We start from the raw sequence: 22,370 nt of genomic DNA, 5'->3' as shown, positions 1-22,370 counted from the left end.
TGGACTTGTTACTGGTTTTACAGGCATTGTCTATCATCTTCATTTTCTCCCTCTCTGTTGTCTCCTTCCCTGTGTGTAGTTAGTCCCTCTTTATTTCATCTTCTCTACAGCTGGCCAAATAATTTTCCTTAGTCTCATGTCCGTACATGTTACTACCCTGCTCAAAAGTCATCAGAGGCTACACTTAGCCTCCAGGGTAAAGTGCAGACTCCTTAACCTGGCATTTTAGGATCTCTGTAGTTAGTTTCCACCCTGCTTTTTCCAGCTTTATAATTCTGCATTCTGATTACCTTACCACTCACCATTCTCTGGGCTTGGCTTTCCATCTTTTCTCTCTGTGCATTCTCACAGGCCATATACCCTGTGCCCAAAAGGCACTCCCTTCTCATCTCTGCCTTTAAGAATCCTTAGCTCCTTTTGTTAATATGTGTCTTGAATTGAATTTTATTAGGATTTTCTTTTCCTCTTTCCTGTATAATTCTCTAGCCTTGTCTCTTCTGCCTTGCTCTACTTTGTGAATTCAGTTTTGAAGTATCACCAGCATAGGCCTGACTGACTGTACCCTTTTTACTTCATGTCCTCAATTCTAGATTGCCACGGTTAAGCAAGGATTGTCCAGGAATGTGAAAATTATAGCACAATTTTCATTCATCCTAAATGTCTTTTTCTGCCTCTTCTCTCTCCTGCTCTCTCTTCTCTAGAATAAACAGATATTGATAACGATATTTTGCCTGTCCTCCAAAACACAGTTGTTTAAAAGAAAATATTGCCTTCTGTGTGCATCATTATTCTGTATATATCACCTACATTCTCTGTCATTATTTCACTTGCTGCACACTGTCTGGTGTTGACTTTCTTGACAAGCCATATAAACCCTTAGGAGAAGGGTTGTTTCCCCATGAGCTCTTGCTGTCAGGGCTTTCTTTTTCATTTAGAAGTCTAAATACATTTCATGTTCCCAGGGGACAACTGCCTTTACAGGCAATCCCCTTTACTTCATGATGAGTAGGTTTACAATGAATTATCTGTCAACAATAGACATCCTTCCCCAAAGTTCAGGTATTCTCCATAGTTCAAAAATTGACTTAAAATCATGGGACCATGATTATTCAGACCTAAGTTTTTTTCCTTACTTTCCCCATTGTTTTTTCTGTATAAGAAATGTTTTCATTTAGGCAGATGTGTATATGCTTTTGATTTAATCATTTTTAATAAATTTATCTTCTCAACCTCCCCCTCTACCACACACGTCAAACAGAATCCTTGTGATATGCTCATAGCCAAGCAAAAAAATAAATAAATAAAAGTAAAAATCCTATATTAACCATATTAAAAAAAAATGATGTCTCATTCTGCATTCTAAGTTTATCTCAGGAGCCCAGTAAGATGAATCATGATCCAGATTCATGGTTTATCATTGAATTAGATTAGAATTCCTAAGTCTTTCAGAGGTTGTCTTTTGCAATGTTGTTTTATTGTACATGTTATTCTCCTGGTTCTGCTCACTTTACTTTGTTGGCATCAGTTCCCACTAGACCTCCCATGTCCTTTTCATCATTTATTATGACATAATAGTATCATTATTATTATACTTATATGCCATAATTTTTAAAACAATCTAATTAATTGTATTTATTTTTATATTTAATTTATTATTATATTAATTAATTTAATTTAATATTTGTTTTATTACACTTATATACCATAACTTTTTCTACTCTTTCTCAAATGAAGTCATTCTCTCAGTTTCTCATTCTTGGCCACTACAAAAAGAGCTGTTATGATTTTTTGTACAAATGATACCCAGCAAGTTTTTTAGAAACAGTGCCATGATTCTTGACTCAGCTAGGTGGATCATTCAGATTTTACTAACATTCTCCTCTTGTTATAGGCAACTAGAGTTGACTGTTCTTGGGGTTCTAGGTGGTAGAAAATGCCTGGTAAAGATAAAAAATGGGATACTTTTTTTCCTTCATTCATCCTTTCTCAATAGGCAGCATATGCTAGTGATTCAGTCTGAACAGTTGTTAATGGATGCTAAATGTTTCATATCTTGATATAGAGAAGCTTACCTTCTGTGTAGAGGAAAATCCCCAAAAGAGAGAATTTGAATGGGAACCGTGCAATCACTGCCTGTTTAATCAGAGACTCTTCCACCATCTCCTCATTGCTGTCATTTTTTCTGATGCTAGGTGTTTTATATCTTCTTTCACATAGGCTGATATTCCAAATAGGTTTGAAATGAAGCTTCACAGAAATAATATATTTGAAGAATCCTACAGGAGGATCATGTCTGTGAAGAGACCCGATGTGCTCAAAGCCAGGCTGTGGATTGAATTTGAATCCGAAAAAGGCCTTGACTATGGAGGTGTGGCCAGAGAATGGTTCTTCTTGTTGTCTAAGGAGATGTTTAATCCTTATTATGGTCTCTTTGAATATTCTGCCACGTAAGTATATTCAGTATATCCGGAATTTTGTCCTAATGCAGAGAGTAAATGGCTCACCACATTCATTCTACTGGCATAGGCCCCTGACACATGAGTCTAGAGTCTAGAAATTATTCTTAATCCACTCGGTGTTTTAATTTGTTCAATGAAAGCCTAAAAGTGACTGATTCTTTTCTTGTCTGTTGCACTAATATAATTGAAATTGAAAAAAAAGTTTCTGGTAATTATGGCATTCACACAGAGAGAAGCAATTATCATTGCTAATATTAATTCAAGAGATTTTGTCAGTGTCATGCTTCTAAAAAGGATAAAGCATTTTTATGAGCAAGAATAACCACTAAAGTCAAATTATGAGGTCTTTGGGGAACCATGCTTCAGAATACAAGTGGCCAGAAGAAAAATAATTCTTTCATAACTAAAGATTTCAGAATCCCCACTTGTCATTCTAAGCAGTCAAGCAATGGTCACTTTAAAAAGTCAGGCATGAGTGTGTGTGAGTCGGCTTAGCTAATAAAAAGATTAATACTGCTTTGAGGTCCATGTTAGAATCATTTTTGCCCTAGGAACTTACCTCTTTCCTCCCTGACCTACATTCATATCCTTTATTTAGGCATAAGATTCATGAGTCTTCCTTTCTTTCCAGTGGTATGAGGAGTTTGCCAGAGTAGTTTTGCCTTTATAGGCATCCCAATTGGATTAGAGACCCTTAGCTGTATTTAAGATGAGGAAATAGGACCAGATAGCTTTAATGGCTCCTCCCAGTTTTAAATGAATGAACCAGTTAGTCAAGCAAAAAGCCTTTATTAGGCATCTGCTGTGTGCCAGACAATGAACCAGGGGCTTAAAATGCAAAGACAAAGAAAATGGAATGATATCTCCTCCCAGGAGAGAATGTTTTGTTGTATTTTGTGTACAAGTATCAAGAAGAACAATTTATGTGTGTTCCCATAAAGTCACTGGGTACCTCCCTGAAATATTGAGCTGAAGTAAGTATGTCATTTATTTCAAAGACATCTTTTTTAGTCTTGACAACCTCTATCCCTGTGATTTTTAGAAAATCCCAGCTTCAGGTGTGTAAACTGTGTGTCATCAACCTAGAATTCACCTCATCTTTCTGAGTCAACGAGCATATGGGCATGTCTCGGAAGTAAGGAATTAACAAACAGATGCATTTTCTGTTAATTGACAGAACACATGCAGGTAGACTGAAATTAAACAGAAAAGAAAAAAAGTGCTATCAGTTGACCCTTCTGACTTTTTTTATTTAAAAGTTATTGCATAGTTTTCTTTTCTTTCTTCCAAGGGACAACTACACACTTCAGATCAATCCCAATTCAGGCCTTTGTAATGAAGATCATCTGTCCTATTTCACTTTTATTGGGCGAGTAGCAGGCCTGGCAGTGTTTCATGGGAAGCTCCTGGATGGTAAGTTAGTAAAAATGCTAAAACAATGAACACTTGTTTGTTCCCCTAATTTTTCTGATCAGGGATCTTCCTTTTTAAATCATATTTTATTTTTTCCCCATTTACACGTAAAAACAATTTTTAATGTTTATTTTAAAAAATATTGCCTTTCCAGTTTTTTCCTTCCTTCCCTTCCCTCCCGCCTCCCTGAGACAGTAACCAATTTCATACAGATTATACATGTGCAGTCATGCAAAACATATTTCCATATTAGTCATGTTGTGAAAGAAGATACGAGTCAAAAAAAACAACAACAACAAAAAAAGGAACTGAAAAATAGTCTGCTTTTATATGCATTCAGACTCCATCCGCTCTCTTTCATTTTTCATCATGAGTCCTTTGGAATTGTCTTGGCTGATCGGGTATCCTTAACTGAATGTTACATAAAGCAACAAAGCTCCTTGTCCTACAATGGAGCCTCTTTCCCCAAAAACCTAGTTATTTTGATATTAGATTTATAGCATCTATACACATTTTAAATACAATTCCAATTCCATAAAATTAGAATACAGCATACCAATGGGACTATAACTTAAGAGCTAGGAAGGTCCTTAGCAGTCATCTAGTTGGCGTGTTCATTTTGCAGATGGAAGACCAGAAAGCAGCATGATTTTAACTAGCCCCTCCAACTCCCCAATCCAATCTCCTTTTGACTGTACTGTATTGCTTCTTGTTTATACTTAAACCTGTCCTCTTCCCCCCCTAAAAAAAAAGATTTCTTTCAATAACTAGATTGGTGGCAGATGGAAAAGCTAATGAAAATTTCATTTTAAATGACCTAATTTTTCTAATATCATGCCTATGCTCCATTTATCCCTGAATTATAATTTCTAAATGTGACTAGATAATAAATAATTTCAGGTAATTTTGTGACCTAGCTAACTATGGCATCATAGTGTTCCTAATTATCTATTTGTGCTCCATTGTTGAATAACAGGGCACCAATGGGTCAAGATCTTATTTTGGTTAGATGGACATCTAATACTTTGGGGGCTTAAAGATCTGAATATTGGGAAAAAAATTTCTTCAGAGAAAATCATGGAAGTTATCAGCCAAGAGAGGAAAACTAAGCACTTTTAAAGTATTTCAGAATGTGATGACAAGGACAGAGGGCAGAGAGAGGCTGAGGATTTATGTGTGATGTTAAGAGCCTGAGGTTACAGGAACCCTGAAGTTGAAGCGTTTCTGGGTTAACCCTTTTCTGCCTATTCTCAGCCTCTTTGTTTCTCTAAGCTACCTTCAAGTCCCAGGTAAAATCCTGCCTTTCATTAGAGAAACCTTTCCCATTTCCTTTTATTCTAGCGCCTTTTCTCTATTGTCTCCAGTTTATCCTGTCCATATCCTGGGCATAGTTGCTTCTGTGTTTTCCCCTCGATAGACTGAGCTCATTGTAGGGGAGAAGTGCCTAGCACACCGTAGGCACTTAATAAATGCTCATTGACTGACTAACAATGGTCTCGTGTTGGCTTTGGAGACAGGTAGGTGACATAGTGCCTGGAGTATTGGGTCTGGAGTCAAGAAGACTCATCTTCCTGAGCTCAAATCTGGCCTCAGACACTTATTAGATGTGTGGCAATTTGGTGGCAAAACTTACCCCATTTGCCTCAGTTTCCTCATTTGTATAATGAGCTGGAGAAGGAAATGGCAAACCACTCCAATATCTTTGCCAAGAAAACCCAAAATGAGGTCCTGAAGAATCGAACACAACTGAAAAATGACTGAGCCGTAACAAAAAGTGTTGACTTTATTTTATTCCAGAGCATCTGCTATAATAGGTAGTTGCTAAATGTTGTTCTTTCCTTCTCCACATACTGTTTCTTTCTATGAAATACTAGCTGTGTTTGATACTTTACTATATTCAGTCTTTTCAAATTCACCTGCTCAGTTTACTAATTGATCAGTCGCAAGCGCATTTTTTCTAATATTATTGTTGCTGTGCTATTTCCTAGGCTCATCAGAGTTTGTCAGGAAGTGGTTTAAAACGAGAGCTGCCTGCCAGTTTGCTGGTGTCTTTTTTTCTAAGCTACAAATAGGCTGCAGACTCTTCTATTTGGGGGAAACCCTTGCTCTTGATCCTGTGTCCTATTCCTGTCCTTTCAAATGATCCCAAATCAAGTCCTTCCACAGCAGGTCCCTTCCAGCTGTAAATCTGATCCGGTGACCCTGTGACCATCCATTGAATCTTTAATCCTTGGAGATCTGACTCCCTCCCTACTAAAACCGCTTTCTTCTTAGCGACCAACAACCTCCTAACACTATATGCAGCGGCCTGTTCTTCATCTTAAATCCTTTGTCCTTGATGCTTTGAACACAGGTGACTACTCTTATCCCCTTCATAAACTTCTCCTTCCATCTCCATGGCACTTTAGTGACTCCCTGGATGTTCCCTCTGTTTCCTCCACAATTCTACATTTTCTTCCCATCCCCTACATGCTGCTATAGCTCCTTAATTTTCATCCTCCTGACTGTATTTTGTCCCCCTCCTTCTCCTTTCTCTTTTCTGTCTCTCCTTTTTCCTCTCCCTCATCCTCCTCAGTAGGCTTCTGAATATGTCCACTTGATAATTACTGTCAGTTCAAAGATTATGGACTAAAACGATGTTTGTCATCTCCCTGGTTACAACAGCTCCTTTCAGTGCTTCCCCCTCCACTGTCAATGGGCCATCTGTCTCCCAGTCTTGATGCCTTAAAGCTTTGAAGTGATCCTCAACCTTGAATTAACATCCTTAACCTAAATCCTAAAATCCTTAACCTAAAATTAGTTTCTCAGCCTTCTCACCAGACTATTGATTTCTCCTGTGTAAAATTCATAGCTTCTATACCTTTCCTTTCATTGGTGTCTTCACTGCTATATTCCAGGTCCTCATTACCTTGCTCATGGAAGCCCAGTAGTACTTTTCGTATTTGCTTTACCATCTCCAGCCTATCTCCTCTCTAATCTGTCCACACAGATTACTTATTCATCTTCCTAAACACTCTCTTTGAGCACGCCTCTCCCTCACTCAAAAATCTTCCTATAGTTCCCTATTGCCTACAGGATAGATTCTAAGTTACATCACCCTTATTGGTGTCTCCTCAATATGGTCCCGGTAGTATACTTCTGCAACATTATGTCCCATGTAACTCTTACACAAACTTCTGGCTTTGCTAGCTTTGTGTATTTTTGTGTGTGTTTGGAAAGTAGTAAGTAGTTTAATAATAATAATAATAAACATTTAAATAGTGCTTTAAGTTTTGAAAACCACGTGACAGTTTTATCTTCTTTGTTGCTCACTATAACCCTAGAGATAGGTGCTATTATTATCCCCATTGGACATATGAGAGAACTAACATTGAAGTGAAATGATTCACCGAGGGTCACATAGCTAGTAAAGTATCTGAGGCTAGATCTGAACTCAGGTCTTCACAACTTCAGATCATATTACTTCCCAGTGCTCTCTCCACTAAGGCTTTGCTCACACTACTTTATCTCATGTGCCTGAATACCTGCTTCTCCCTCTCTGCTGATCTAAAGGTTTTTTGCTTCCTTCAAGTACTCTCTCTCTGATCACTAAGCCTTTTGGGACCTCCCAAACTTAGCATGGTCTCCCTTTCTTCTGGATTCATACAGCTCATAGAGAATCTTTAAGATAATTTTTTTTTATTAAATTTTAGTTTATATCATTCATTTCCTCTTTAAGATTCTTTTGGCACTCAATTCAGCAACATTTATTAAGTCCTATCATGTGCAGAACATTGATACTAGGCATTGGATTAAACATACAGAGTTTCAATAAGTTATACCCCCTTCCCTTCCTAGTAGGGAAATTTGATATGCAGCTGTGTAATAAGAGAATACATTACAAATATAGAAAAATTACTATATTACAAAATATTATACACATATATAAAAGAAATACAGGCATAGAGTATTGTGGATGTGGGGGGAAAGTTTTTTCATGACATTTGGGAGTTATCAGCATAGAAGTGGTAGTTACAAATCACAGAAATGGAAAAAATGGCCAATAAAGGACAAAAAAAACCCTTGGGGAACATCCATTTTAAGGTGTCAGAAAAATGACAAGGGGATATAGAAGAGACAGCTAGAGGTAAGAAGAGAACTCAGAGAATTGTGATCGTTCTAAAGCCAAAGGAAGAGCGATCCCTAAGTGGCAACAGTATTGGCAAGGGTCATCAAGGTTTAGGCTATTGAGAAGTCAAGGATGAGCTCTGTGCCACGTCTTTTGGTGCCCAAACACCCACTCTGCCCACATCTCTCCACCTTTGTTTTTCAGTGATTTTTCTCTCTGCCTTCTCAATTAGAGCCTGTCTTTTATTTCATGCTTTGATGCTCAACGGCACTAAACACTTGAAACTAAGTTCTGTTATCACCTTGTTTTAGGTTTCTTCATTAGGCCATTCTACAAAATGATGCTGGGAAAGCAGATAACTTTGAATGATATGGAGTCAGTGGTGAGTAAACAGAGCTTATTCATGTTTTAAGTAATTGTGGTATTTTTTCTTAGGAAAAGATATTTGACTCTGATTCTTTTAGTCCAAATGATTCTCCCCTAAGATAATAATAATAGCCAGCATTTATCTAATGCTCATAATGCATGTGCTTTATCATGCACTGTGTTAGGCACCTGACAATTATTATCTCATTTGACCCTCACAACAATTCTAGGAGGTAGGTGCCATAATTATCCCCATTTTTCCAATGAGAAAACTGAGGCAAACAGAGCTTAAGTGATTTGCCCAAGAAGATATTTTAATCAATGTAATAAAATTGATTTGCGGAGGGTGGGGGAGGAATGGAGCAGAGAGAAATAGGAAAGTTTCTTAGATTTTTTTTTTTTGTTGTTTTAGGGTTTGGGTTTTTTGGGTTTTTGTTTTTTTTTTTGCTTTTTGAAGGGAGGAAGGTAGGGTAATTGGGGTTAAGTGACTTGCCCAAGCTCACACGGCTAGTTTTGTGTTAAGTATCTGAGTCCATTTTTGAACTCGGGTCCTCCTGAATCCAGGGCCGATGCTCTATTCACTGCGCCACCTAGCCGCCCCTAGATGCTATTTTTAATAAGCAAAAGATTCTCTATATAATTGTGATTATACCAATCTTAGCAGATATACCTGAGCCTAAATTGATGAGCAATAATGGGGGGAGAATAATAACTTGGATAATTTAAATCTACATACAATCAAGATAGCTCATTCTATCCAATTTTTCTTCCCCTATCAAACTTTGTTCTAGAGCTTGATAAAACATAATCACATTCACTCTTCATCCTTCATCTTTTTCATGACATTTCCATTCTAAAATGAAAAGAAGTGTTGAGTAAATATCTGGTTGCTAACAATATCAACCTAAGCTCGTGTACTGACAATTTTCATTCATCTTGATTGTGTATTTTTGCCCCATTTTCTTAAACATTAATGATTAATCTAAAGACATATCTAAATCCAGGCAAAGTTGTTATCTACAGCAATTCATCATCTTTCCTTTCTCATAGTTACATATTCTTTTTTTTTTTATATAATTGCTTTTTGGAGGGGAGAAGGCAGTGCAATTAGGGTTAAGTGACTTGCCCAAGGTCACATGGCTGTAAGTGTTAAGTGTCTGAGGCTGCATTTGAACTCATGTACTCCTGACTCCAGGGCCAGTGCTCTATTCACTGCACCACCTAGCCACTCCTGTAGTTACGTATTCTTACCTAGACCACCCTCCCTTGAGAACTTTATAGGACTTTACCACTAAACTGCTGCGGCTGGAAAACCTTTTTTTTTTTTTTTTTTACATATTGTTCTTCCCAGTAGGAGAGACAAGAATTATGTAGGGGCTGGAACAAGTAAGCACCCTTAATTGCCATAATTTTTAGTCCATTCTAAATGTATGTAATTGAGCAGGACAGTCATCTAATTCACAAATCAAATGCTTTTGTGGTGCTCATTCATAATTTTCTGTCATTCTTATAGGATAGTGAATATTATAACTCCTTGAAATGGATCTTAGAGAATGATCCTACTGAACTTGATCTCATGTTCTGCATAGATGAAGAAAACTTTGGACAGGTATGTTTGGGTAACCAAATTATTTCTCTTTCTTGACTGAAAGTTGCATTTGTTACTATGTTATACTGATGCTTTTTTCAATAAGTAAGGAACATTCATCAATTTTAAATGGTGCATGCTTTTTTTTAAGAGGGGGAAGGCAGGGCAATTGGGATTAAGTGACTTTCCCAAGGTGACACAGCTAGTAAGTGTGTCAGGTGTCTGAGGCTGGATTCGAACTCAGGTATTCCTGACTCCATAGCCGGTGCTCTATTCACTGTGCCACCTCACTGCCCCAGTGCAACATAATTTTCATCTGCCAGTGTTGGGGTACCTAATTACTTTGGTAGGGTGCCAGATTCCTGTTTTACTCTTTTCCTAGAAAATACTAATGGAAGTTTTAAGACTACTCTGTGGGAACTAGGCCAATATCTTTGTAGAGTAAGAGCTGGGCATCAGAGGCTGTGCTTTATCAGTTTGAGAATTTAGATATTCTCTCAAAGTAGAAACACTTTCACTGGTGATTAGATGACTGCTTTATCAAATGAAGGTTATAGTGTCATATGATGTTTAGGGCTAAAAGGTACATTAGAGATCACCTAGCCCAACTCCTTATGTTTTCAATGAAGAAACTGAGAGGTAATTTATGCCACAGATTAGTAGAAAATCCAAATGTTCAAATGACCATACCAAGGGTTGGCCTTCTGCTGTTTCCTGCTGCTTGTATCATAATCTAGCTGCCCAGTTCCATGTGAAACCAGTGTACTTATGTGCTGCCTTCACCCCCCAGAATCCCCAAACTTCAATTCCCTCAAACATCCCTTGGAAAAATAATCATTCTGATGTCTCTCACCTTGCCCAGAAGGATTAGTGTACTGCAGTCTGTCTTTTGTTGCAAGAATTCTGAGAGGCAAATATATACTCTGTAGTCTCACAAATTGACTAATTTTCGTATCATCCAAAACAATCCTCTCCTCTCTCTTCAAGTCTTTCTCTCCCAAAAGTATTATCCTCTTACGCTAGAGATGTGAACAAGTCCGTATGGGTTCCACTTCATAAAAACAAATGTGAGAATATTACAAGAAAACCAATTGTGGATTTTTGTTTGTTTTACATTTTTTTTACCAATAAATTTACATAAATGTATGACCCAGCATGTTGGTCTCCTGATATGTTTTAGTTTCCAGTCCTTTGCTGTCCTTATACTGTTGGTGTGGGTTTGATATATAAAGGAAGCACAAATTATGACAGTGTTTCAATCTATAGTTTCTTAGAAATTCCTTAATATTCTTCCTTTTGAAATTTCACCTTCATCTTAAATGTACTCATTTTTTTTTACCAATTTTAAAACACCAGAAATATTAGTTTCACTCTTTTCCCCAATGACACATGATCTCTTCTCTTATTAATATATATAATATATTAATATTATTGATTGTTATTTATATATAATAAGAAAAACATTAAAAATTGTTAAGAATTTACCTAATTAATCAATTAAATTATTTTATTAAATAATTATATAAAATAATATCAATGTAATATTAATGTAATTACATCATATATAATTATGTATAACAAATATATTAAAAATAAATATATTATTTATCAAATTAAATAATATTAAAACTAATTAATTAATTGAACTAATTAATCAACATTAAGAAATGTTAAGAATTGAACAAAAAAAGAAAGAAATGTTGAGTCGCACAATGAACTAATATGGAAATATTTTATATGATTGCACATGTATAACCTACATCAGATTGCTTACTGTTTTGGGAGGGAGGGGTAAGAAAGATGGGAGGAATAGAATTTGGAACTCAAAACTTAAAAAAAAGACAATAAATGTTAGACGCTGTTTTTAGGGGCAGCGAGGTGGCGCAGTAAGTAGAGCACCGGCCCTGGAGTCAGGAGAACCAAGTTCAAATCCAGCCTCAATCACCTAACACTTACTAGGCGAGTGACCTTGGGCAAGTCACTTAACCCCAACTGCCCTGCCTTCCCCCCTACAAAAAGAAAAAAGAAAGAAAGAATAAATTTGTTTTTGCATGTAATTGAGGAAGAAATAAAATACTATTTTTAAAAAATGTTAAGAGCCATACCCTGGGGCCCTCAATTCATAGAAATACTACTGTCTACTAGAGGGTCATGCAGCCTGCCCAGATCTAATGTGTGAATAAGCCCTAAAAATTAAGGAGCTTCTATGTTAGATTGAAAAAACTATAATGAATTTTGCAAGGAACCATGGCTTCTCATTCCAACTCTCCCACTATTTCTGTGATCTTAAGTAAGCTACTTAATCCTTCCATGTCTCCATTTCTTCAGCTGAAAATAAGGACATTCCAGCCCCATCTATCATATGGAGGGGGTTTGAATTTCAAATGTGAAAATAGATAAGAAAGCACTTTCAAAAGTTAAAAACATTATGTAAATTTAATTTGTGAGAGTCTTAGAATAGTAGAGTTGGAAGGTAACTAAGAAATCTTGCAGTCCAGCTTCCTAACCAATGCGAGAATTCTTTGAAAACTTGGTGGTTGTCATCCAGACTCTGCTCATATATCTCCAACAATGAAAAGGCCATTCTGTTTTTGGATCACTCTGACTTTTTAAAAAGGCCTTTCTTATTTCAGAGCCAGTAGTTGCCTTCTTCAGGCTTCCCCCCATTTGCTCATATGCTGCCCTCTGCTACAAGTCTGCCCCCTTTCCACTTGACACTTCTGCAACTTTTTGAAGACATCTGTCACATCTGCCCTTTAACCATCTCTTCTTCATGCTAAACATTGCCAGTATAAGATGGTTTCCAAGCTCTTCATCCTCTTTGTCACTTGTTTCTGGAGACTTTCTAATCTGTTAGTGCTTTTCATAAAATATGGTGCTAAACAAAACTCGGGTCAAATACAGTGGGTTAATGATAAAATTAATGATAAAGTGCACCTACTTCTTTTCAGGGGCAGCTAGGTGGCACGGTGGATAGAGCACCATGCCTAGAGTTGGAAAGGCTCATTTCCTTGAGTTCAAATCTGGCCTCCGACGTTTACTAGCTGTGTGGTTCTGGACAAGTCACCTAACCCTAATCTATAAAATGAGCTGGAGAAAGAAATGGCAAACCACTCCAGTATCTTTGCCAAGAAAACCCCAAATGAGGTCACAAAGAGTTAAACACAACTACACAACAATGTATATTGTTTCTTTTCTGTGAACAACATATAAACCTATAGATAAAATATATTATAAACTATAAAAGTGAAGTGAAATGTACTTTCAGTCTCATTCAGGGAGCATCCCTAGGCATTTGAGTTTCTGGTTGATCTGTGTATTGTCAAAGAAAAAAATATATGGTGCTCCAAGTTAAAAATAGTCATTCAAATGGACCAGAATTCAATGGTGCTTCCAGTGAGCCAATGAATAACTAAAATTAATATTATTTTTACCAGTGAGGAGAAAAAAGGATTAATTATTCATTACAGCATTTCTATATCTAGCTCTGTTCTAAATAGCCAACATTAAGAGCATAGTGGCTATTTTGAGTCTAAAGAATACTGAAATATGTCTTTAAGGCCTGTTTTCCTACCTGAAGCAGCATTTTCATCCTTTCTATTATCCTATATCTAATATAAAATAGATATAATATATCTAATATCCCACTATTCCAGTAAGATAACACAGTCTTCAAACTTTTTTCCTAACTTATGACACAGTGATCTATGGCTTATAGAAGGCAGGAGTAGCTCATTTCTTTTTTTTTTTTATTTTTTTTTAAAGCAATAGGGGTTAAGTAACTTGCTCAAGGTTACATGGCCAGTTATTTGTGGGTGTGGTGCTGAGTATCTGAGCCCGGATTTGATCCAGGTCATCCCGACACTGGAGCCGGTGCTCTTACTTGCTGAGCCACCTGGCCGCCCCTGAGTAGCTCATTTCTGCAAACAGGAAGATGATTAAAACGTCAGAGACAGTTTTCTCTTTTCCTACATTCCTTAAATGAGAATAAGTTCACCTGTGTCTTGGATGTGGGTTATAGCTTTTAAAGCCTATTTCAGCAATAAAGATGACAAAGATGTCATCTTCTCCCTAAAGGAAGGTATTGACTATAATCCAGAAGACAAAGGAGAAAGGAGACATGACGTTAACCCATTTTTGTCCACCTCTATAAGTGAACCCCTTTTTATGACCATTAAAAAGTACTCATAAAATAGATTACTAGTATGTTAATCGTACCGTAACCAGTCAGCACTGACAAGATCTATACCATCTATACTATTACCTTAAAAGCTAAGAATGAGAAAAGGAATAGACATGGAGTGTATAGACACCAAGAAGAGGGGGGAAAGCCTTTGAATAAGAATATAAGTTATCTAAGCATCTAAACAGGACAATCATTTCCAGGTAGAAAAATATGTGTGCTTACAAAGGGCCGAGGACAACTTCTGAGAGTTGCAAGTTTAGGCAGGATAGAACCTTGGGATAATTGCAGCTTTCCTTCCAATTAAGTAGGTAGGCTTTCTGGCTGCTCGATCGTGATAAAACTCAAGGGACTAAAGATAAATAGGTACCCAGTAACTTGAGTGTGGTGTAAAAAGACAGAACACTGGGTTGTGAATCAGAAACTATTTTAGTCTTGCCTCTAGCATATTTGTGTGACCTCAGAGAAATCATTTTAACTTTTCTGAGTTTAGAAGTTATCTTCAGGGGAGAAAAAAGTGGAAATTATTACTATATAAGGATATCCTGAAGGTAATGTTTAACTTAACTATAAAGTTAATTAGAACAGAAACCATATTAAGTGCAAGAATAATAAATAATTTTTGATCTTCAATACTATTGCTACCTTTAACTGAACTTGTTCATTGTATGGGCTTTACTTCTGGATGTCTAGAAGTATAATTTGATATTGATCTTGAAAGTATCACTTTCTTGGGAGAAAAAAAGGAAAAATACGAGAAAAAAAGAATATAAAACTCCAAATGCACACACCAGATATTTCATGTTTCATGGGAACTAAAGGAATACCAAGTAGCAAGAAAAATTCAAGCTTTGTCCATTTATAAGAAAACATTTGATTATCATGACTTTATAGGTAAGTCCTATGAAGAAGAGATAGGGAGAAAAAATGAGACAATCTTCAAATCAGAAGATTCTGGAAATTTCTGTTAATTTTTCACTCTTACATTTGACAGTAGCTATCTGCCAACACAATGGGTGGTAGCTCTTTCTGCTTTTCCTAAACTAATGTCAAAAAATTGAAAACTGGAGAAAGAATGTCTTTCTTAATTATAAAAGACTTCAGACTGAGACTGATTTTCAGTTTTATTTCTTGCCCAGCTATTCATGAAGAGGAAGAGAAAGACTTAACTACTTTTTGAATGGATCAGACAGGGCAATATAGTCAAAATAGACCTTAGAAATTAATGAGATGATTAGGTCTAAAATGTGTTGAAATTATTGCTTCTCTCCTTACAGAGCTAACCTGTCTTACAAAAGTTACACTTTCGAGGTTTTTACAATGAGCATTTAGTAACAAGCTTGTTATGAAGTGAGTTAAGGATACCATTCCTCTCCTGCTCCACCTCTTTCCACCCCCTGACAAATATTTCTATTTTTTTGAAGGCCATAAAGGATTAGCAGCTTTCCTTCCTCCTCGTCACAAAAAATCTCACAAAAAATGTTGATTATATGTTTAAAATGACCCCAACCAAGTTGGAAGTTTATATTTTCCTCTATAAAGAGAAGCTAAGTAATTGCTATTAAGAATCTGTAAGTCATTTCACTAACATATGAGAGGCAAATGCTCTTCCCATAATGACTAGGGATGTCTGTAAGTCATCTTTCTGAATATTGAGAGCTTCCTCCCCTTCCCCATTTGGGAATGTAAGAACACGGCAGAGATTGTTGTTGGCTGTTTCTCCATGTAATCAAAATGTCGATGTTTGCCTTTATTACCTGATTTGGTTTCCTTCGCATCTGACAGAACCTGGGGCAGCTCAGTTCTGAGACCTAGTTAAAGGGTTTTTTCACTGAGAAAATTGAGGCATCTGAAAAGTCTCTCAATGCCAAGCACAGGGAATTATCTCATGTGCAGACACAAAAGACAAGACACTCATTGGTATGAAACGAAAAACTGCCGATGAAAGACCATATGAAGCACAATAATAAAGCAAATAATTCTTCAGTTACGTTGAACATGAGGTATATCATAAGAAATAATGCCACACAAATAAAAGTGATTAAAACTTTGAAAATAGATTGATCTGAGAGGTGGTATGGCATACTGATTCAAGAATCAGTTTCTGAGTCAGGATAAACCTGGGTTCAACTCTCACTTCTGAAATGTACTGGCTGAGTATGATTTGGGGGAAATAATTTTGACTCCCCGCCCACATAAGTTTTTCAGTCACTAAGTATTTAGAAAGTGTTTACTATATGCCAGATACTGTACTAGGTTATGGATATGCAAAGAAAAGGCCAAAATAATCCCTGCCCTCAAGATGTTCACATTCAAATGGGAGAGACGATGTGTAAATTACTAGGTACATAAAATCTGTCTGTGTGTATATATACATATATGCATATTTTATATATACATAAATCACTATAAATGAGAGGTAATCTCAGAGGAAGAGGCAATAGCAAGTGGGAAGAAGGGAGAACCAGGAAAGGTCTGTTGTAGAGAGTGGAGCTTTTTACGGTGAATTTCAAAGGAAGCCCGGAGTCAGAGGTGAAGTGGAAGATCATTCCAGCCACGGGAGACGGCCAGTAGAAAGGCACACAAATAGGAATTGGAGTTTTGCATGTGAGGAATAGCAGGTAGACCAGCATTGGCATAGCGTAGACTCTGTGGAGGGGAGTTTAACACAAGAAGGCAGGAGGGGGCCAGGTTGTAAAGAGTTTTCCATATTATCTTCGAGGTAATAGGGAGCCACTGGAGTTTGAGGAGAGAAGGAGAAGGAGTGACAGAATCAGACTTTTGGGAGACCAATTTGGCAGCTGAGTGTGAAAGGAACTGGAGTGGTAAGAGACTCGAGGCGTAGAGAGCAGTGAAAAAGCTATCACACGAGCAGCTAGGTGGCTCAATAGATAGAGCACTGGCCCTGGAGTCAGGAGAACCTGAGTGCAAGTCTGGCCTCAGATACTTACTAGCAGTGTGACCCTGGGCAAGTCACTTAACCCCAATTGCCTCCAAATTAAGAAAGAAAAAAAAAGCTATTGCTGTAATCCAGGTGAGAAGTGATAATGGTGATGATGTAATGAAGACAAGAGGACATATATTAAGATGTTGTGATGATAGAAACAATGAGATTTGATAGCAGATTGCCATGTGGCTTAAATGAGAGTGAGGAATTGAGGATGACCCTGAGATTGGGGGCTTCGGTACTTGGGAGAGAGAGCATAGTGATGCCCTTGAGAGTACTAAGGAAGTTTGAAAAAAGGAAGGTTTTGGGGGGGATGATCTAAAGTTATATTTTGGATGTGTTGAGTTTGAGGTGCCTGTGAGATGGCCCTGTGGAAGTTCAAAAGACAGGATGAAATAAGGACTGGAACTTAGGAGAGTGATTAGGGCTGCATGATGTAGACTTGGGAATCATCTGCTGAGACCGGATCATTTAACTATTAATTATATTATATAGATATATAATAGTAATATAACCATATTACTATTAATAGTAATAGTTTAATAAATAGTGATAGAAATAAATAGTAAATAGCTCAGAAAAAGAAACATTAGAGAGAGACAGAAAGAACAGAGGGCCCAGAACGGTGTTTTGGGGACTGATATGGATGAAGGCCCTACAAAGGAGACTGAGAAACAGTCAGACAGGTGAGCGGAGAACCAGGTGAGAGTGGTGTCATGAAAACACCAAAAGAAGGGAGATTATCCAGGAGGTGAAGGTGCTCATAGTGTCACACGATACCGAGGGATCAAGAAAGATGAAGACTGAAAAAAGGTCATACATATAGCAATTAAGAGATCACTTTGGAGAAGCTCGTTCCAGTTGAATGATGAGATCCAGAGCCAGAATGTTAAGAGGCAAATAAGAAGAGAAAAAATGGAGTTATCTAGAATAGATCCCTTCTTCAAAGAGCTTAACTAAAAAGGAGAGAGATAGGATGGTAACTATTGGTGACAGTCATTTCACATGGGGATTTTTAAGGATGTGGCATACAAAGACAAAAATAAAATAATCCCTACCTTTAAGACTACCCTTTTCTTTCATTCATTTCTACAGTATATTCTTTTAAAAGTCATAGATTGTTCTATTTATGGTCCACTAAAGGAAACAACATAAAAAAACATAAAAACGAAAAAGCAAATACAAATAGACAAATTAAAAAGAACATCAATAAAACTTTGTTTAAGGAACAGAAAAAGTTCAGTAGCAGACACAAAAAGAACATTTTTGTTACTATCTTGTTAAATTTAATATGTTTGTTTAAAACACGCACACATAAAATATACCTTATAGAAGTTTATAGGATTGTCTTCTTTTTGTTTTTTTAAACATTTGTGTTTATTGATGAAAGATTTTTTTTATAAGCAATCAGGGTTAAGTAACTTGCTCAAGGTTACACGGCCAGTTTTTTCTGGGTGGGTGCTGAGTATCTGAGCCTGGATTTGATCCAGGTCATCCCGACGCTGGAGTCGGTGCTCTTACTCGCTGAGCCACCTGGCCGCCCCTTGATGAAAGATTTTTAAAGTAAATATTGACAAGGTACTTTTGGGGTCACTAACAATTGGGGGGATCAGGAGATTCCTGCTCTAAGGAGGGGGCACTTGAACTAAACTTTGAAGGGGAGATGGGAATTCTAAGGGAGGAGGAAAATCATTCTAGCCATAGCAGATGGCTGTGCAAAATCTTGGTAATTAGAGATAAATGCCATGTACAGAAAATATCAAATAGGTCAGTGTGGCTAGACTGGGTTCATAGGTGTGGGCAGGGGATAAAGTGTAAATCAGAGGGGGAAATAGGTTGGAGCCACATTTCCTGAACAGAGGAGTTTGTATTTTATCTTTTTTTTTTTTAATTTGGAGGCAATCACAGTTAAGTGACTTGCCCAGGGTCACACAACCAATAAGTGTCTGAGGTCACATCTGAACTGATTCCAGGACCAGTGCTTTATGTATTTTAACTTAAAGGCAGTAAAGAGCCGCTGGAACTTCTTGAGCAGGGACATCTCATATTCAGAATTGAATTCCAAAACTTGCTGAATTTGCTATTCCTATGGATCAACCAGATGAAAATGTCTGTCAGCGACTGGGAATGTAGGACTGAAGGCTTTTGAGAGTCACCAGAAGAGAGATCATGGTTGACTCAATGGAAGCTGAGGAGATTCCCCAGTGAGAATACAGAAAGAGAAAAGAGGGCTCAGACTACTTGAGTAGTGGGTAGGACTCCTACGTGAAACATGAATCTCCCACTGACTAGTCTTTTGTTCTCCACCCGACAACATCTAATGCTTTTCTTTTTCTTTTTGCTTTTTTTTGGAGGGCAGTTGGGGTTAAGTGACTTGCCCAAGGTCACACAGCTAGTTTTTGTGTTAAGTGTCTGAGGAAGGATTTGAACTCGGGTCCTCCTGACTCCAGGGCCGGTGCTCTATTCACTGTGTCACCTAGCCACCCCAAGTGTCTAGTGCTTTTCTGAAAAGCATGATATAATTGTAATGGAAAGGGCCCAGGATTCAATCAGGAGACCTAACTCACTGAACAAAATGTTTTGTGATCTGAAGTAAGTCTCTGCACCCCAATGTCTTCATTTTGGGGGTAAAAGTATCGTGACTATTAAATAAGATAGCAGTACACTCAGAAAGCATTATGGAAATGTAAGGAAGTAAGAGAATGAGCTAACTGTGACATTGACAACATGAAACAATCCCCTGATTTTGCAGATGAAGGAAATGAGGCCCAGAGAGGTTGTTACTTACTGAAGGTCACACAGAAAATTAACAGAATTCTGCCCTAGAACCTATGCCTCTTGACTCCCTGACTTCATACTCCTTCTACAACCCCACAGCTGCCTCTTAACTTTGGGGGCACATTCAAGATCATTATAAAATTCCTTTTCTAAATTCATACTTAAACTGGCAACCATCCCCTTTGAACGAATAATTGTAACTACAGTTTGTTGGTGAGCACAGTTCATTGCTTCCTCTGATGGGAATGAGTAATGAGGATTTTTTTTATTTGCCTCCCCCCCAAAAAAAGTGAGAGTGAGGGAGGTTGGGGAGCTTTGGCTCTAAAATGGAACTAGAAAATGTGTCAAGCTGCAAGCATTTATTGAGTTCCTACTGTATGCTGAAGATCCAGTACAAAGAATGACATAGTGCCCCCTCCCAGGGCTTGCTCTGATTTAGACATCTGCTGGGGATGGTGGGATTAAGCCAGAGGATGGAGGGCAGTGTTGCTGTCAAAGGAATCATCCTTCCCTTTGCAGCATCCTTTTCATTGCTTTCCCCATCTCTTTCCTTGTCTTCTTCCTATTTTTCATTAAATCACAGGTTTTTTAGCCTTTTGGGCATCTTGAATCCCTTTGTCAGTCTGCTGAAGTCTCCATTGTTTCTTCCTCATAATATGCATTGACTGTATTCCTAATTGAAGGAAGCACTAAATTTCAGATTGAGGTTAATGAACAAAGATGTATTTTTTTTCCTTGTCGAAGTTTAGAAATCCCCAGAAACCTCTCCATGGATCCTGAGTTAAATTGTTGTTACTTAGTCATTTTGCAGTCCTGTCTTATTCTTGTGACCCTTTTTAGGGTTTTCTTGCCAAAAATACTGGAACGATTTGCCCTTTCCATCTTCAACTCATTTAACAGACAAGAAGACTGAGGCAAACAGGATTCAGGGTCACACAGAGAGTAAGCATCTGAACCTGGTTCCAGACTCAGGTCTTCCTGATTCCAGGCCCAGTGCTCTCCCCACTGCCCAATCGAGTCAGCAAGCATTTATTAAGTAGCTACTGGGTACTTAGGCACTCTGTTAAATCCAAGTTTAAAAAATCCCAGCCTCAGATTGTCAGCTCCATGAAGGAATTGGAGCCCCTTAGATTCCTCTTCAGTACATAGTAGGCACTTTATAATTTTTAATTAATTGTAAGTTTTTAAATTATTCATAATATACCTTATTTAATTATTTATAATATAATTTATAATTAATTATAAGTTTTAATCAAATTCCCTTGGCCATTAGTGACTGTGGCAGCATAGGCACCCGTTCCTTTTTCCCCATCTTGGCAGAGCTGGTGCTAGTTTCAGGAGGGATCCTTGTGACAGAAACTGACTCCTCCCTTTATGGATCATTCACCCACCTATTCAGTAGAAAGCACTGCCCTCTCCCCCACCTCCTTCTCCCAACACTCTTCTATTGAACTGAACTGACAACTAACCTGCTTAATTTTTTTTTTGCTTTTTTTTTTGGAGGGCAATTGGGGTGAAGTGACTTGCCCAAAGTCACATGGCTAGTAAGTGTATCAAGTGTCTGAGGCCAGATTTGAACTCAGGTCGTCCTGACTCCATGGCCAGTGCTCTATTCACTGCGCCACCTAGCCATCCCTGCTAACCTGCTTATTATAAGAAAATGAATTCCATATGTTATTACATAGAACCATAAGTGGTTTTTATATTGAAAATTAGCTTTCTGTATTACTGCAGTAGATAATGGATTCCCCTTTGTTAAAGAGTGAATCTCTTTGCTGGGATTAAATGCTAGGAGCTGCTGCAGCAGCTTCCTCTTCTCATTCAATAATGAAGTATGGGGTATGAGTCAGACTCATAAATAATCATAAGATAATTTGCCTTCAATGATGACATCTTTTTAACTATGAAGGATCTTTGGAGTCGTTAGGCATTCTAGTACATTCCATGTTAATTAATAGGTATTCAGAACATAAGAGAACTTATTTGTTAAAAAAAAATATCAGTAGGAAAATATGCAATGTAGTTTCATAATGATCTTTTGTTTTTCTTTGAAAATACAGACATACCAAGTGGACCTGAAGCCAAATGGGTCAGAAATCATGGTGACAAATGAAAACAAAAGGGAATATATTGAGTATGTATTCCTCTATTTCACAGCCTTTCTTAAATTAACCATAATAACAAGTTTGACATGTGCTTCAGACATGAGTTTTATTGCTTCTTGTTCAATGGCAAGATTTTTTTTCCCTTGAGCTCAAGCCCAAGATCAGAATGGTGATTTTTTTTCTGATTGAACTTGTTATTTACTTGGTTTGCTATGAACTTCCATGATGTTTATGTCCAGATGATGTGATGCACTGAAGGGTGAGTTGTTGGGTACCAGAACACGTGGTACTTCCTTGGAACACTTATGTATCTACTCAGGGTCTCTGAAATTCAGGGACTAGAACAGAGAGGGTAACTCTTACATAATAGGGTTCTAATGTCATAGCTTATAGTTTGATTTTTCTGATTAGATAAGAATCATG

At 37.4% G+C, this 22,370-nt stretch overlaps 1 protein-coding gene across 7 annotated transcripts in view; it reads left to right on the top strand.

Annotated features, from left to right (window-relative positions):
• LOC138173169 (E3 ubiquitin-protein ligase NEDD4-like) overlaps window positions 1-22,370 on the top strand; it is a 507,966-nt gene that overhangs the window by 457,234 nt on the left and 28,362 nt on the right. For all 7 annotated transcript variants that reach the window (XM_069103074.1, XM_069103087.1, XM_069103095.1 and 4 more), the window contains 5 exons: window positions 2,218-2,447; window positions 3,751-3,872; window positions 8,292-8,362; window positions 9,860-9,955; window positions 21,903-21,976. In XM_069103074.1, coding sequence (XP_068959175.1) covers window positions 2,218-2,447; window positions 3,751-3,872; window positions 8,292-8,362; window positions 9,860-9,955; window positions 21,903-21,976 — 593 coding nt within the window. The remainder of the gene's footprint in view (window positions 1-2,217; window positions 2,448-3,750; window positions 3,873-8,291; window positions 8,363-9,859; window positions 9,956-21,902; window positions 21,977-22,370) is intronic.

The sequence above is a fragment of the Petaurus breviceps genome, unplaced genomic scaffold, assembly GCF_028583685.1.
Source record: "Petaurus breviceps papuanus isolate PSGF00001 unplaced genomic scaffold, PetGlider_PUasm1.0 129, whole genome shotgun sequence".
Classification (NCBI taxonomy): Eukaryota; Metazoa; Chordata; class Mammalia; order Diprotodontia; family Petauridae; genus Petaurus; species Petaurus breviceps.
Note: the sequence above shows the minus strand (reverse complement) of the source record. Positions and strands in the feature narration are given on the sequence as shown.